General features: G+C 41.7%; 1 protein-coding gene across 1 annotated transcript in view; it reads left to right on the forward strand.

Annotated features, from left to right (window-relative positions):
• The window catches only part of adgra1b (adhesion G protein-coupled receptor A1b), a 248648-nt gene that overhangs the window by 170381 nt on the left and 59931 nt on the right, over positions 1-18336 (forward strand). Inside the window, exons 13-14 of the mRNA XM_020495023.2 lie at positions 2764-2971; positions 3539-3747. Coding sequence (XP_020350612.2) covers positions 2764-2971; positions 3539-3747 — 417 coding nt within the window. The remainder of the gene's footprint in view (positions 1-2763; positions 2972-3538; positions 3748-18336) is intronic.

Consider the following 18336-nt stretch of genomic DNA (forward strand, 5'->3'; position numbering starts at 1 on the left):
CCCCACTGTATATGGGGAGTTATCAGGATGGTGATAGAGTCCAGGTGTGCCTGATGAGGCACAGGTGTATGTAATGATCAAATCAAAATCACATTTTATTTGTCACATGCCCCGAATACAACAGGTGTAGACCTTACAGTGAAATGCTTACTTTACAAGCCCTTAACCAACAATGCTTTAAGAAAAAAAAAAAATTAAGAAGTTAAAAATAGAAAATAAAAAGTAACAAATAATTAAACAGCAGCAGGAAAATTACAATAGCAAGGCAGGGGGTACCGGTACAGAGTCTATGTGCAAGGGAACCGGTTAGTCTATGTAATTGAGGTAATATGTACATGTAGGTAGAGTTTAAGTGACTATGCATAGATAATAAACAGAGAGTAACAGCAGTGTAAAAGAGGGGTCTGGGTAGACCTTTGATTAGCTGTTCATGACTCTTATGGCTTGGGGGTAGAAGCTGTTAATAAGCCTTTGGACCTAGACTTGGTGCTCCGGCACCGCTTGCCATGCGGTAGCAGAGAGAACCGTCTATGACTAGGGTGGCTTTAGTCTTTGACTATTTTTAGGGCCTTCCTCTGACACCACCTGGTATAGAGGTCCTGGATGGCAGGAAGCTTGGTCCCAGTGATGTACTGGGACGTATTTACTACCCTCTGTACTGCCTTGCGGTCGGAGGCCGAGCAGTTGCCATACCAGGCAGTGATGCAACCAGTTAGGATGCTCTCGATGGTGCAGCTGTAGAACCTTTTGAGGATCAGAAAGGGGAAGGGCCCAGGCAAGATCACACGGTGGCGCCGCTCCTAGTTAAATCAACTTTGAAGTGTGAAGTCCCCAGCGAGTTCCTCATGCGAAAGTAGCCTTACTACCTTCTAGGTCATTCTGGACGACTTAGAGCGTTTGTTAAAGCAAGGCGTTGTGCATGCCACAGACAGCACACCCTCTGGGCTATAAATCCCTTCGAAAAGGCTGATAAAGAGGATGAAAAGCTGCAGAGAGAGGATGGGCTTGTGAGATAAGATGTTCATGCAGTGTTGTGGCATTTAAAAGGATCTGTGTTGTGAGGTCACCTGGTATTCCTCACTGTTTGAGATCTGGGCCTATCACAAAACGTATTGGTGTATGACTGCTGATCTAGGATCAGGTTAGTATTTTAGATCATAATGGAGAAGATTATATATGAACAGGGAGGTCCTGATCCTAGATCATCACTCCTACTCTGAGACACTTTGTGAATAGGAGCCCAAATCCTTGAGCCACTCCTTCAAGGATTCCACTGTATCCTTCACCTGTTCCTGATGATGTCACCGATCAAATCCACTTTGACACGGTCTGGGATGGCTGTATCCCAGTGCTTTTGAGAAATATACTGCTTGCTTAAGCTTTTCTGGAGGAAAACCATGTAACGTAAATTTCAAGGCCGAGATTCATCTCTCTCTGCAGGATGAAAATCAATAACCTTTCAAGTGCGAGTCAATGCAGAAACAAATAGCTAACAAACCCGGGTCGTAAATTAGCACGGGCTCCTTGCACACGTTGGTTGTAAAGAGAAGAGATGGTGCTTAAGTATTCTGTTGGCTCATGTCACTTTACAGGATTGGCCTGCTCCAGGGTAATGTAATGGTCAGAGAGCTGAAGAACTTTGAATCTTGTAAGGCCATGTTGCCTGAGGAAAGCCATTTGTTGCAGGAGAATTGGATGAAAGACCTATGTAGATACTTTAAGTAATGGATATTATCTGTGAATCTGGGAGGCAAATGGCAATAACAATGGGAATTGGATGGGAATTGTTCTCTCTCCATGTTTCAGCATCACGGACAGTTTGTCCTTCCCTCGCCTCACCAACTCTTCCTCTTTCTCTTGGGACTAGCTGATGCCGGGCTCCTTTGACGTCACGTACATCCATAACAGACCTCATGCACCTATGGAAGTTTCAATGCTTTGAATTATGTTGTAGAATCATGGTTTCACCCAACAGTGTTTTCTATTGGTTATTCTCCCCGAATGTCCTCAATGACAAATGAGTAGGGTGTCCAAATAAATGGATGGATAAAAACATATCACTAGGTATATCTTGTCGTACTGGAGTGGAAACACATTTCCAGTGCAAAAAGATGCAATTAGGTTGTTATGATAATGTATAATATTTTATTAAACATTTATCAGGAAAATCTTAATCAGAGCACATTCATTTATGTGTAGGCTATGTTCTCCCATGCCCCCTAAGCTGATGACTAGCACTTTGGGACCTTTTTATTTGACTACACTTGAACTCAGATATGAGGACTGCTTGCTCTGGTTCTGGTCCACCTAAGTACACTCAATCCATTCTGGAACCACACCCACGTACAATGTAATGCCACTATACTTTTTAGAAACTGTCTATCCTTCCTAGAGCTCACAAAATGTCATTTTCAGGGGGTTCCACGGCGTTTATAGGCTGTGAGGGGAAGATAAAGTGAGGCCGGTTGTCTCTTTAAATCAACGCTGCAGTTGTTGATGTGCCCTCGAGCTGAGATGTTAAGAACCATTTCCACCTCTGCGGCAGGAAACCTTACCAAATAGGGCGCACCAGAGCTCATCAGACGACGTAGCCTACCGAGTGAAACCCATTCACATGGTTACTTGTGCTCTTTGGTCGCTACCAATCTTGGAGAGAGAGGCAATGTGTCAATCTTACAAGCTACTGGAGTGATAATTTTCAGCCTCTCTGTAGCGAATGGCATTATTCAACTTGTATTTTGTCCTTTTTTATTCCATCCGCAGAACTCCGTGGCAGTCGCCGCAATCCATTTACCGCTGGCTGGTACGCCTAACCCCTCTGCGTTGCAATCTGTTGATAACTCGACTTGCAAGCTGCAGTTTATTGTCTTTCGAAATGGGAAACTCTTTCCTTGCACAGGAAATTCGTCAAACCTTGCAGATGATGGAAAACGTAGGAGCGTTTCGACACCAGTTGCTTTCACCAAATTAGGTAAGAGGAAATGCATGCATTTTATCATCATGGCTCTGATGTCAACGTTGTCTAAAACGGTGATCGGCTTTCGACAAAACACTGGGACACGCACATGCATGCAAAATGAAAAGGTGCGCAGCCTGTAGAGATTTTATCCATATTACATATTTTTGTTAAAAACACAACTATGTCTAAATATTTTTTTTTATCCAAACACAGCCTAATCCACAACACATTTGACAAATCTTTATATGTTGGCTATTTCTTTTCATTGTATAATATTTTAGTCGTTACCATCCTCTTGATGATGATATCTGTGGCAGATGTTTAATAGCTTTTAGATCTTAAACACAAACATGTCAATGAAAGATAGATATACATTGTGAAAATAGGCAGAATTAATAATAATGTATGGTTGTCGGACAGTAAAGTGTGTGTGTGTGTGTGTGTGTGTCTGTGTGTGTGTGTGTGTGTGTGTGTGTGTGTGTGTGTGTGTGTGTGTGAAAGTGTGTGTGTGTGTTTCTTGGATGTTGCACTTAGACTTTCCACTTGGTTTCCCTAATTTAATGTGTTTCTTTCTTGCAGATGGGTGCAGCATCGGGAGCGCCGTGCACTCGGTTACCATTGCTCTCAGGCACTTCGCGCTGGGTGTAGACCCAACTGCAGCCTATTGGGATTTTGACCTGCTAGATGGGCACGGTGGCTGGCGGGCAGAGGGGTGCCACATAACAGGCTCCACGGGCAACACGACCACCATTCATTGCACTCATCACAATAACTTTGCGGTGCTAATGGTGAGTACAGAAGTGACCTTATTCCAATCATCTCACAGGACACCCTTTCCCTGGCTATCTCACGGCTTGTTGCTTATAATGAATCCAATACATCATTTTGCACAAAGGAGTAGTCACGTGCCTTGCCAACCACTTCGTGATATAAGGGACCTTTGAAAATCTTGCTTTATTGTTGTAGCCTATTCCCACAGAGGAAAATGTAATGTGGGGATGCGCAATGGAACCATGGCTGAGGATTGTATTACTCGTTTTTTCTACATTTTGGAAATACGAAGTTGGTTTTCTTGTCTGCCACCTCTGCTAAAGGGAGCACGGCAGCTCAAATCGAAACGATGCTCAATAGAACGAGCGCCTTGTCAGTATTCGCCTGCAAGTCAAGCGCAAGTGGTGTAATAATTGGTTGCAACCTTCTTCCACCGAAATGTTCGATTGTAAAGCAAGCTATCATTAAATCTATCTCGATCAAGTTGGCCGTGGTGTCGTCGCGGTGTGCATTTACGAATACCTTCTCCTGTCGACGTCCCCTATTAAAATTGATTTCATGAGGATAATACCGACAGCGCAATGGCATCGCATCGCTCAGTCATTCCGTAGTGCCTCTTTGCCTAGTCCGCGTTTGGAAGGACAGAAATCCTCCGGATGTTTACCGAAGAGTGGGATTCGCTAGATTGGGAGGTTAGTCCTTGTAGGGCATGAAAGTGGTGTTTTGTGGAATGTTTGTGTCTTCGCGAGTTGCTTTTATCGGAACATTTGAATTTAGTTCTTATTCCAGTTGGTAGAAATATGCCGGTTATAGACAGGGGAGAAAAAAAGCGGCATAATGAGAGCAAGGGATGGTGTGCATGGAATATCAAACTGTTGTCAGATTGAGCGCAGATGTCAGATTGTCATTACGTGGGGCTGTGGCAATGTAAACTATGTATTTAATATACAACCTGGGCTATGGGAGACGCTTTTCACTTCGCTTGATGGCAAGCCGTTATTGGGATGGTGGCAGTCAGCGCACAAGCAAGGTGAGATCGCAAGTCAATTTAGTGAATAGAACTGACAACAGATTCATGATTTGAACTTCTGGGCACGTCAATTGGAAGTGCTAGTTGTGGTGGGCGGGTAGCTGTTGCCGTCTGGTCTCTCCAATGAAAGCAGATTATATTATTCCTGTGTTTGCGTGGAGACCGCGCGCGCTTTACTAATGCAGTCACCACACCCGCAGTAGTATCTGCAGTGCCCGAGAAAAGGACCCTTATTTACGGGATCGTGACATCACCATTTTTTTCTGCACTATCTCTGTTGCGTATGATTTCTCCCTCCTGTCTGACTCTGTATTACTGAACTTGTTGCGTGATCTCCTCATGGTAAGCTGGAACTGTTCTGGTCATGTGTTGTCTATCACCACATGTTATCTTGTAATGTGTTATAAACTGATGTTAGTGACTCCAGCATGGTCATTGAAGCAAGTTTGGATCACCCCAAAAAACTGGAACACAGCTGCCTTGATGTACAGAATGACAACAACTGTGTTAATGCTATATCTAGTGATCTCAACAAGTTGTAAACTCTACCCAAACTTTTAGTGTGGTCATTGAATATACAAGTCATGCTGAATAGATGTAATGTTACAATTAGAGAAACAAAACAAGCATTTATTTCAGAAATGGTCATAGTGTATGTAGCTGTGGTATGGTCATCTCAGATATCCTAAACGGGCAGTTCTGCAGCACAGTGTAATCAGATGATACAGTATTCACCTCTGAGGTGAACCACTGCCTGGACTGCAATAAAGTAGAGGCAACATGGCACCGTCTGCCCTCAAATGAGCCACAGTCAAATCTCTGCCAGGTACAAGACAAGAAACCATTAGAGCATAAATCTACAACTTTGAACAGAATGACACAGGGGCAAACAATCAAAGACAGTTTTGAGAGATGGCAAAGCGAGAACCACCATCTCGTCTGAAAGGCACACTAGCAATCTCCGGCTCTAATAATGTAGGCAGTTCTCATTCAGCACTTTGGGGCTTGTGTGGAGATGATTAGTCCACTAAAAGTGTGACGGTCCAATACAATTTCCCCTGGGGATTGGTATCCAGTTATGGTTTGTTATATTGAAAGCAATTTAATGAGATTCTTTTGACTTGGTTTAGGAGAATTTAATGCTAGAGTGTCTCTCTCGTAGACCTGTGACCAGAATGCTAAATGAAAGGAAGAAGGAGAATTTCATTGAAGGAGCTCTTGTTTCTGTTTGGATTAGCCCCTAGATACAAATATAAATATAGATATGAATAACATTAGATCTTTTTGGAACTTTTGGTTCATGGAATAGACAGCAGGTAGATTACTAATAGCACCAGTTTCCTTATAGTATGTGAATACCAAATTATATTATAAGATAGTAATTGGTATTGGGGTCATTAAAGAAGATATGGTGAGCCCCCTTGCTGTGTTGACTGTTGAGTCATATGTTGACAAATCGGAGGGATAGGAGACTCATTGCATGATAGCTTTCAGGTTTCAGAACCATGGACAGTTCCTTCTGGAGCTTCCTGCTGAATCTCATGTTATTGAAGACACCGATATGTTTCGATTTTAGTAAATCTGAGAGATAGGAGACACATAGCATGCTGAGCTCCCAGGTTCAGCACCACTGATAGTTCCACCACCCCCAACCTCCTTATGAGCACCAAATTCTATTTAAAATATGATTGTTTTTGTACCTAAATGAAATTGAAGATAGGATACATGTTGTAGCATGCTGGACCCCATGTTTCAGCACCATGGACAGTTCCAGTTATCCCCTTGCCTTGCTAAATCTACTTTTCTACATAATATATTGTGCAATATGTTTGTTTGTGTTAGTAACTGAAAGATATGCTGTAGGTTCACTCTCCAGGTTTCAGAACCATGGACAAATCCAGTCTCCCCTGCACACAGTATCCTTTGGGAATGCCAAATTATATTATAAAATATGTTTGCATTTGAGTTACTCAGATTGAAGATACATGCTGTGGCATGTATGCATGCATGCTCTCGGGTTTCAGCACCATGGACAGCTCCAGCTCTAGTCTTTCCCTTGCCTTCTTTGTGTGTGTACTATAGCCCTCTAGGCCTGTGTCTGTAGGGAGGGCAAGGCTGACTCATTCATTTACAGCATTGCAGTCTGATCGTTCATCTTCATCAGTGACAGTATTTTTTTCCCTTTTAACCTGTGTGTGTGTGTCTATCACTGTCATCCATGATGGCATTTTTAGATGGGGCTAAACATAAGGTCTGTCTGGGAGGCAATGTCCTCTCCATGTTATTGCTCTAGTGCTCCCACCTGTTTAATATGCAAGGACAGACCTTTACAGAGAGCAGAATGCAGGGAAAAGCTGGCTTTGTCAGTATCCAACCATGACAAAGGCTCCAAAGTCATAAGCCAATAGAAGAGGATCTATTGAGAGATGCATTTCTATAGCCTGTAGGGGAGACTGACTGTGCGATGCTGGGTGGACATGCATAGCATGCTAATAGATTCCCATAGACTTCCAGTCATTGCGCTAATGCTAGTTAGCTCAGTGGGGTTTGAAAATAGTGCCCCTTTTGTTCAGTGCCGGTATTACTGAATATCTTGCGTTGGCACCAGGTCGATATGAAGGTATGTATGACAATCTAGATTCTACCCAATGCCTAGAACCGTGGGATTTTAAGTCCTAGAATACATCTTTGTACCACATAGTGCACAAAACCCATCTAATAACAAAAAGATGGAAATTAATCAAATATGCATTAGAGGTCGATCGATTAATCGGAATGGCCGATTAATTAGGGCCGATTTCAAGTTTATAACAATCGGAAATCTGTATTTTTGGACACCGATTTGGCCGAGTTTTTTTATTTTTATTTACACCTTTATTTCATCTTTATTTAACTAGGCAAGTCAGTTAGGAACACATTCTTATTTTCAATGACGGCCTAGGAACGGTGGGTTAACTGCCTCGTTCAGGGACAGAACAACAGATTTTTACCTTGTCAGCTCGGGGGATTCACTCTTGCAACCTTACAGTTAATTAGTCCAACGCTCTAACCACCTGCCTCTCATTGCACTCCACGAGGAGACTGCCTGTTACGCGAATGCAGTAAGCCAAGGTAAGTTGCTAGCTAGCATTAAACTTATCTTATAAAAAACAATCAATCAATCAATCATGATTACTAGTTAACTACACATAGTTGATGATATTACTAGTTTATCTAGCGTGTCCTGCGTTGCATATAATCGTATAATCGATGCGGTGCGTATCATTGCTCCAATGTGTACCTAACCATGAACATCAATGCCTTTCTTAAAATCAATCCACAGAAGTATATATTTTTAAACCTGCATATTTAGCTAAAATAAATCCAGGTTAGCAAGCAATATTAACCAGGTGAAATTGTGTCACTTCTCTTGCGTTCATTGCACGCACAGTCAGTGTATATGCAACAGTTTGGGCCACCTAATTTACCAGAATTTTACGTAATTAAGGCATAACATTGAAGGTTGTGCAATGTAACAGGAATATTTAGACTTGTGGATGCCAACCGTTAGATAAAATACGGAACAGTTCCATATTTCACAGAAAAATAAACGACTTGTTTTCGAGATGATAGTTTCTGGATTCGACCATATTAATGACCTAAGGCTCGTATTTCTGTGTGTTATCATGTTATAACTAAGTCTATGATTTGATAGAGCAGTCTGACTGAGCGATGGTAGGCAGCAGCAGGCTCGTAAGCATTCATTCAAACAGCACTTTCGTGCATTTGCCAGCAGCTGTTTATGACTTCAAGCCTATCAACTCCCGAGATTAGGCCCGTGTAACCGATGTGAAATGGCTAGCTAGTTAGCAGGGTGCGCACTAATAGCGTTTCAAACGTCACTCGCTCTGAGACTTGGAGTGGTTGTTCCCCTTGCTCTGCAAGGGCCGCGGCTTTTGTGGAGCGATGGGTAACGCTGCTTCGAGGGTGGCTGTTGTCTTTGTGTTCCTGGGTCGAGCCCAGGTAGGAGTGAGGAGAGGGACAGAAGCTATACTGTTACACTGGCAATACTAAAGTGCCTATAAGAACATCCTGTAGTCAAAGGTTAATGAAATACAAATGGTATAGAGAGAAATAGTCCTATAATTCCTATAATAACTACAACCTAAAACTTCTTACCTGGGAATATTGAAGGCTCATGTTAAAAGGAACCACCAGCTTTCATATGTTCTCATGTTCTGAGCAGGAACTTAAACGTTAGCTTTCTTACATGGCACATATTGCACTTTTACTTTCTTCTCCAACACTTTGTTTTTGCATTATTTAAAACAAATCGAACATGTTTCATTATTTATTTGAGGCTAAACTGATTTTTTTGATGTATTATAATAAGTTAAAATAAGTGTTCATTCAGTATTGTTGTAATTGTCATTATTACAAATAAATGTAAAAAATTGGCTGATTAATCTGAATCGGCTTTTTTTTGGTCCTCCAATAAACAGTATCCGCGTTGAAAAATCATAATCGGTCGACCTCTACTATGCATACTGTGGATAAAGGAAATACTTTTTGTGAGGATAGTAATCTGTATTGAGAGTATACCAATGGCAAGCAGGAGAGACCATGTACATGTGCTCTCTTTGTCTCATCCTACTTATATGTTGGCATCATTGTGGTGGAATTATGCTGTTTTGACTCTCCCAACCCCAACACGCATGCGCGCGCACACAAACACACACACATACACACACAAATAAACCCACACACACAATCCCCCCCCCCCCACAAACACAACCCCACCCACCATGTTTGTGTTGGTGTCAGACTGTGTGATAACGATGAGGGTTAGGGCACCGCTAACGATTTGTGAGCCACTTACCCATGCTTAACTCTGACCCCTGGCTCGCCCACTCTTTTTTTTAAAGATGGATGCATATGGAGAGGAGCACAAATCCATTCCCATGTATGCGTAGGAGATCAGCATCACTACGCCTTCTGGTTCTTGACTGAGAGACTCATTCAGTCTGCTGTGCCGCAACATAGAATCAATTCTCCTTTTGTACTGTCTGAGAGGAGATTTCCAAAGAGTTTTGAAGCTGCTTGAGGACACCTGGGGATAAATGATCCTTTTGATTAGAAGGTGACTTAGTTTCTCACTCAGTTGAACAATGTTATAACATTTAGACAATTATGAAAATCAAATGAATACACAGGGTTAATTTGATTATATTCCACATATTCAGATGCCATTCTGTTGGTATGATAGGAAGTAGGTTTCTTCATACGAAGTTGTTGGGTGGATGAATAATCAGGCCGTGTGTGTTGTCTGTGGTTGTATGACAGTACCACTGAAGTGTTAAGTTTGTGGGTTGAAATAAGTGTTTGGCTTTGGGCCGTCCCTCTTCTCTATTTTTACAAATGATTTGCCACTGGCCTTACACAAAGCTAGAATGACTATGTACGCTGAGATTCCACACTCTTCATGTCATCACCCAAAGCCAGTGACCTCACTGAGTCAGTACCTGAATGGATGATTCATAATAAACAGGTCTTAAATACATCTAAAACTAAAAGCAAGACCCTTAGCTGGAGTTGTGTATAAGGGGTGTGACCATTGATCGAGTTGAGGAAGCTCAACTCCTAGGTATAACATTGGATGGTCAATTATCATGGTCAGGTCATATTGACAAAGTTGTAGTGTTGATGGGAAGGGGTATGTCTGTTATAAAAAGATCTGTGTTTATGGCACAAATATCAACTGTACTAGTTGAGGCTCTGGTCTTGTCCCATCTTGATTACTGTCCTGGAATATGGTCACGTGCAGCAAAGAAAGACCTAGCAAAGCTGCATCTGACTCAAAACAGAGAAGCACGCCTTACCCTTAACTGCACATACAGAACTAACATCAACAACATGCACACCAGTCTTTCCTGGTTGAGTATTGACGAGAGATTAACTGCTTCTCTTCTCGTTTTTATGATAATTATTACTGTAATGAAAATTCTAGATTGTCTGTATAATCAATTAACATTCAGCTCAGACACCCATATATACCCCACAAGACATGCGACCAGGGGTCTGTTCACAGTCCCCAATTCCAAAACGAATTTGCGGCAATGCACAGTATTATACAGAGCCATGATCTCATGGAACTCCCTTCCATCTCCAATTACTCAAGCAAACAGCTTTAAAAAAAGATGGCGGTGACCGTGAGGGGACACACACAAACGCACGCACAGACACACTCTAACACACACACAATCTTTTTGTTGTTGTTGTATTGTTTGTATATTGTTGTGTTTTGTGTGACAGTCCTTGTCTAGCAGTGTTTTTTTTGTGTGGACCCCAGGAAGAATTAGCTGCTGCTTCGGCAAAAGCTAATGGGGAGCCGAATAAACCAAACACCGGGGCCAGGAGTTATTCCTGACCATACCACCTGATCAAGAACATTTAGGGCACAGAGTTTATCCTGGTCAGGTCACAAGGTCAGTTTAAAACTCCTGGCCACATAGGGATCCTGATTAAACGATGAGGTCTCTTTTCTGATCTGGGTACTGTTTTAATAGTCACCATCCATAACAAATTACAGCTTGCTAACAATTTGGCATGTGATGCAGATTGTTTTCACCCTGAATAATGAGTTCTGCACGGCCTGCCATTAATTTGAACCATCAACAGTTTTGCCGGGGCTTTGCTGTAGTCAGCCAATAGTCTGTGTTGGGGATTCTTTTTCCCTGACACAACATATTGGATGGAATTGGCCTCCCTCCCATATTTTATCCTCTCCTTCATTTTGGTAACAAATGGCATTACTTTAACCTATTGTTATTCAAATGACTGTTGCTCCCCATCCTCAGCCAAGTACAGTATATGAAGGGTGGTAACGGTACTGCTTCTAGCAAGAAGGAGGTTTTCAAGTTAATATGTCTGTGTTCATAGTCGGGAACGCTCCAAAGAAAGTTTATGGGCTATTCAATAGTTTCACAGTTTTGATGATGTTTATAGAAAGTAACTGATTAATTGGTAACTATTAGCAGTGACAGGCTTTCATGGACAGCACCTTTGCGTTCACTTCAATTGGAAAACTGTCCATGCTGATGAACGCTGTTTATAAAATATAATGGTGTTGAATTAAATGTTTATTCTGATGTGATGTGTTTGGCATAACTTTAACAATGATACAGAAAATAGAGGAAGCATTTAGCATATCTTTCGCATATGGAACAATACACACACACGTCATCATGATGATTCAAGTGAACTGTAACCTGCGTATCTGCAGGTTACTCTACCCATCAGCAGCTCTCCTTGCAATGGCCACTTGACCACTCTTCCACTCCAGGAACTGCCCAGGTCAAAATGAGGACAGCAGATTGGAGGTCTTGGACATTGCTCTTCTCGTTACTGTGTATCGCTTTAACCGAAACGGCCAGCACATTATTTGCACATGCTGGCTGGTCTAGATAAACACATTTAGAGCTTATTTTTCATTGATTAGGGCCATGTACAGTGTGATCCAGCTCAGTGCTCGGTGGCTGGCTGGCTGCAGGTCTGCCTGTCTCATCAGCCAAGACAGTTTACCAGAATGCCCCCCTCCTGATGCGGGCTGGTTGTAGCTGCTGCCAGGCCTGAGCACCGAGCAGGGAATATCACCACAGACAGTATCACAGCAGGGCTGGGGCTGAACGGACATGATGGCTACTGTACTGAGTGGGGGTATTTGAGCTCCTGTAATTTATATGGAATAGCGAACATCTAAGAATTCTACAGCACAACCCCCACTCCAGTGCACATGAATCAGATTGAACCAGGAATCAACATTTACAGAGCACTGGAACTAAACATCTCCACAACCACATCAGCGTGACCTGTCCTCTTTGACCTTCTGACCTCCTCCATTTGATTGTGAATGCCTTCTGTGCAGCAGGCAAGGCCACGACTGTGCTCTGTGCTTCTTCTCCCTCGGGAACGCTTGGACAATGTTGGGCCAGCGCTTGGACAATGTTGTAAGGAGGCATGGGCAGCTGGATGCTGCTTTGTAATTAGAGCATGTGTATTGATGTGATATCACCCCGTTCACTCTTCTTAATGCCGATAAGGACAGTAGGAAATGAGACTGGTGTCATTTGAAGGGGGGAAGATAAGGGGGAGGGGTATATCTGTGGCTAGGTCCATTAAGCACCCTTTGAATGTCTTTTCTATCAGCGAGAATTCTAATATTTCATTTTTCATGGTGGCATAGCCCTTTCCACTCGCAGCCCCTGTCATCCCGTATATGTTTTGAAAATGTTAAGATTTTGTCATTGATAAGTGCCTTGGAACCCAGTGGCTGTACAGTAATGTGCTATACATGACGTCAGAGCTCAGGTTCTCTGGTTCACAGCGCTGTATGGATTTTGACTAGTGCAGCACGGTACACAGAAATGTCTGTACTTTTCCGATACAAAAAAAATGGTTCGCTAGTATATTTTTGTTACTTTCAGTACTTCTGTCAAATGTGTCTCGTGTGATTGAGAGGATCAAGTCTATCTATCAGCGCAGGCCCTTATTAGCACGTGCATGCTCCACCTACTCATTCACTGCTAGAGCTGTCTGGGCTGCATTGTTCCCACTCATTCTTCACAGAAGTTAACACACTTGAATAATGCAACACAGCATGTAGAAATGTTGAAACTGTTCATTACAGTTCACAAAACAATGGCTAGAACACTTTTACAATGCAAGACGATACTGGTAGATTCCAGCTTTAAATGTAGGCTAAACTTCCATTGCTAGCTTACTGCAGAATTCATTTCCCTAGTAATTTGTTTGTGATAATATGCAAACCATAACACAAAATATGCTGATTTCAAAGTTGATTGTCACCAAAAGTTTTTATTAATCCACTTTGTCTCTCTCGCCACCAAAAACTCATTCCCTTTTATTTCCCTTGCCTCCCGTCTGGTTTCCACTCGATTACATAGCCACAAAGTCACATTCCACAGCCACATTCTGCCTCGCAAATGATTACTTTCTTAAAGAGACAGCGCACACTTTTATAAAATAATTGATTGCTTCTTCTATGCATATGTTGTTGATCAGTGCAATAAAATTGTCTCCTATCAGTTGCCAATAAAATTGTTTGTCACCTGTAGCCCCATAAAATCACACTCCTATTGAATAATATGCATGCATCTATATTGTGAATAGACCATGGCTACATCTTGATTTACACAGTTTATCAATAGAGATTTACATTTCAAATAAATTATTACCATTATGTTGTTTTGTAGTTAGATTGGTAAAAACAAAGTCAAATTGATATTATGATTGTATAATTTATTCATTATTTCATACATGTCTGTCTCTAAAAAACTGACATAGAAAATGGCAAATGTAATGATATTGAACTCAAAAGATTCCCAATGATTGAGCAGAGCAAGAGCTGAGTTTATCTTTCTGGATCAAGTGCCAATCTGTGACAATGGCTAATTTCCTTGATTCATAAAAGTGCAATGAAATGAGTTTAGACCTGTGCAGTTTGGAGAGGTCTAGCCAGCTTGACACAACTGTGGGGGGCGTTGAGTCAACATGGGCCAGCATCACTGTGGAATGCTTTCGACACCTTTTAAAGTCCATGCCCCAATGATTTGAGGCTGTTCTGGGGGCAAAAGTGGGAGGGGGGTGTGCAACTCAATATTAGGAAGGTGTTCTTAATGTTTTGTACTTTCAGTGTATAGTTTTTCTGTTAGAAACATTTCAATTTGGCCATATACCGGTATGCCAATTTCCATGAGTGTAAGGGGTTAATGTGTGTGTCTGCATGTGTTTCTGACCGTGTGTGTTCCTAGTTACAGTGGATCTGACATAAGGTTGAAAGTCTCATCGTACTTCAGAATCGTCAATAGTTAGCCTTGCTCTGGAGCTCTCATTTACCCTGGCTCTTTTTATATAATTAAAGCTGTGATTGGATGTGAACTAATGGCATTTGTCCTCAGATAATGTATGACACTGGGAAATGTTTTCTTTTTTTTAATGAGAAGGGTTGCCGAGGCAAGGCATAGCAATTTTATTCCACGTGGGGACCTCTTCTCTAGTCACACACAGGCAGTAATGGGATATGTGTAAAACAGCCAGACAGACTTACTATCGTAATATGTATTGACTTGCATTTCATATGGTAATAATTATGGCAATACCTTTTGATGTTCATTGACCTGACAGTAATAGTTTACATGAATGAAAATGGCATGGCTGTGCTTGGAATAAAAGTGTCTCGTAATAAAAACACCAATATTTTGGTAAAATGCTGAGATCATTTTTCTTCGATTTGAACTCTCTTGCCATTTCATCGACGCGTGCGTAAGCTTGTTCTTGTGTCCGGCTGTCTGCGAGAGGGGGACGTTTTTGTGGGCAGAGGACGGAGTCATATTGCACATTTTGTATTTCTCCAGAGGTAAGGCTTTGCACAGCCGCGATTTAAATGTAAAACTCACTCAATTCTCCCTCCAGCCCGAATCCCATTCTACTGGGTCAGCAATACGCTCCCATATCAAAAGGTGAAAACTAATCAGTGAAATTCCCCCTCGCTCATTCAGACACTGTGTGGCAGCCTGCCTGCCTGCCTTACAAATGTCATAATGAGACCCAAACATGTAAATGGCTGAAGGATGAGATGGAGCGGTCACTTAGGCCTAAATGGCTGCAGATAGCAGAGCTTTCAGTGTGTGAAATGGGATTGGATGGCGTTGTCATTCAATACATAATCAAAAAAATGGAAGAGAAGTTTGCAGAATAAAGGAGGGAGGGGTGGGAAATGGGAATACATAAGGGGTCAGAACTTGAGGCAGACATGGGTTTCTCAGAGATAGTTATACCTCACTCACACACACTGTAAATACACAGACATACTGCACGTATGGAAATGCAATAGGACACATTCAAGCAAAGGAAAAGCTCTTTCTCTCTCCCTCCTCTCCCAGACCTATCAAGTTGTGTATTGCTGCCACACATCATCGTAGGCCCAGTTATGGTCTGGCCTTGATGGCGATTCAGCAGTATCTAGTCTGTGGTATTGTTAAACAGCATTGCAGAGGGTTGTCTTTGGCAAGTCCTTCATCTGCACCAGCCAAATTTATTCTGAAGTGCCTTGGAAACAATGTGGTTTTTATGTTAATCGTAATAGTAATCAGGGCTCTGACATTACACTGCTTTTTATGGGTGGCGGCACTCTGATGCCATTGGAGGGCTCTATTGGTTCAGGAGACAGCGAAAACAACTGTTGGACAGGAACAGATGTGAGGAAGTCTCTGGTGAGCTTTGTGATTGCACTAGCAGTACGAGTTGTTAAACGGAGACTTCAACACTTTTTAACATCATATTCATTATTTCCAGCAACATAGGTGTCTACTAATGCCCTCCCCCTGGCTGAAAATCACTTATTTTAATGTTGATATAATTACCCCCAATGACATCATAGGGAGCGATTTACTTAGGACCTTTTCTTAGTTTCTTTTTCCACTGCAGAACATAGAAATGCACCGTTATCAAATGTACTGGTATGGTGACACCGGTATGGTGCTGAGCATAGTGTGTGTGTGCGTGCATATGTGTGTATATGCACACATACATTAATGCTTGCTTGTGTGTTTATGCTCTTAGAAAAGCACTGCATTGTTCAAGTAGACCTTTAGATGTCATAATAGTCTGGCAGGGTATTTGACAAATGAATGTGTGTTTCATGTAGGTTGAGAGCCCTAGCTCAGTTAAGGTTGGAAGTCAGTAAGTAGCCAATAGCCACCACCTCCCCGTTTCCCCATTCCATGTATGTATTTCTATTGACACATTCAGATGAGTGGAATAAGCATGATTACATGAAGATGTCTCATTTCATCCGGTATCTAGTCATTTGAAAGTTATTACCTCCTTTAGGCTTTGTTCAGGTTGTTTCTTTTGTTAATTTATACATCTAGTTCCATTCCTTCATAATCCCTTAGTTGTCATCAAGGTTCAGTAACATTTATGTAATGCTGAACAGTGAATGGGCTGTGCCACACATATGCAGGCAAACACACACACACACGGGATCAAGGTCACTCCACAGAGCATTTAGTATAGCTTGTAGCTTGAAGTCTATTAAGAAAAGACACTGCAGTAACTAGTGATATAATTCAGATAAACAGCAAATGTTACTCCATTTTAATCTAAGGCAGAGGAAGAGACTCTGGGGACGTCATGTTAACCGTATCCTCTGATGTGTAAGTAGATAAATAAAGCACAAATTATACACACGACACTTGTTTGTCTGGACAATGTTTGTCTGGAGGGACGTTCCACTGTTGTCCAAATGAGATTCATTATCTCATTATGGACCTTAATATGATGGGGTTGTATTTGATTAAACTTGATTTCATTACACTCTTAAACAACAGTGCGCTTATGTGCATTCCTCTGTCAACATTAAGTGGTAGTGAGTGAAGAGGAGCGTGTTCCTGTCTTATTCCGTCTCCGAGCTTATCAGAGCATTCAACTAGCAGCCAGGGGGCCTCAGTGAAATGTTTTATAGAGTCGTTTGATGCACCCGTGCATCACACAGTGATGTCATTTTGTGAAATTGTGACTGACCAGCAAAAATCTGTAAAAAAAATTAAAAACTGGATAAAAGTAGACTCAGAGCTACAAAATTGCATATCACACACTGCAATTGAGAAACAATTAAGTAATTCTGCTTTGAAAGTTGATCCATTTGAGAAAAGGACCTTTGAAAGCTGTGGTACCTACTGGAGAGCTCTCCTTTGTCTACACCCATTCAGCATGGTTCACACCCTCGAAAACCAGCCCCACCCATCTCTAAGGATTCACATGTGAGGTCATGTGCTAAACAGTGAGTAGTGTAGTAAAGATAAAAGACTAGAAGTGGTAGTAGCCCACAATAAGGAACAATTACAGGTAAACATGGTGTCTAAATTGATGAGTCATGTGAAATAAATGTTATAACCCCCAGCCACATCCAGTGGTGGAAAAAGTACTAAATTGTCAGAGTTAAAGTATAAATAATGTCAAATTCCGTATATTAAACTAGACTGCACAATTCATTTTATTAGAGTTAGCCAGGGGCACACTCCAACATAATTTACAAAGTATTTGACTTTAGTGAGTCGGCCAGATCAGAGGCAGTAGGGCTGTTCTCTTGATAAGTGTGGGAATTGGACAATTTTCCTGTCAGAATGTAACAAGTACTTTTGGGTGTCAAGGAAAATGTATTGCGTAAAAAATATCATGAATGTAGTGTAGTAAAAGTAGCCAAAAATAGTAAAGTAATGTACAGATACCACAAAACGATTTTAGTACTTTTACACCGCTGCCCAAATGCTTTCACACCAGTACATTAGCATAATTTATATACTGTTACACATGCACTTATCACATGTATGGAATACTAAGTTAAGGTCAATCAACTGGAGTTGAAACCCGAGTGAGGTGCACATGTACAGTACATAAAGATATTTGTGGTGGACACGTGATATGGTCACATGATATTGTTCTGGTACAGTGGGGCAAAAAAGTATTTAGTTAGCCACCAATTGTGCAAGTTCTCCCACTTAAAAAGATGAGGCCT

The sequence above is a fragment of the Oncorhynchus kisutch genome, linkage group LG11, assembly GCF_002021735.2.
Source record: "Oncorhynchus kisutch isolate 150728-3 linkage group LG11, Okis_V2, whole genome shotgun sequence".
In the NCBI taxonomy this organism is placed as follows: domain Eukaryota; kingdom Metazoa; phylum Chordata; class Actinopteri; order Salmoniformes; family Salmonidae; genus Oncorhynchus; species Oncorhynchus kisutch.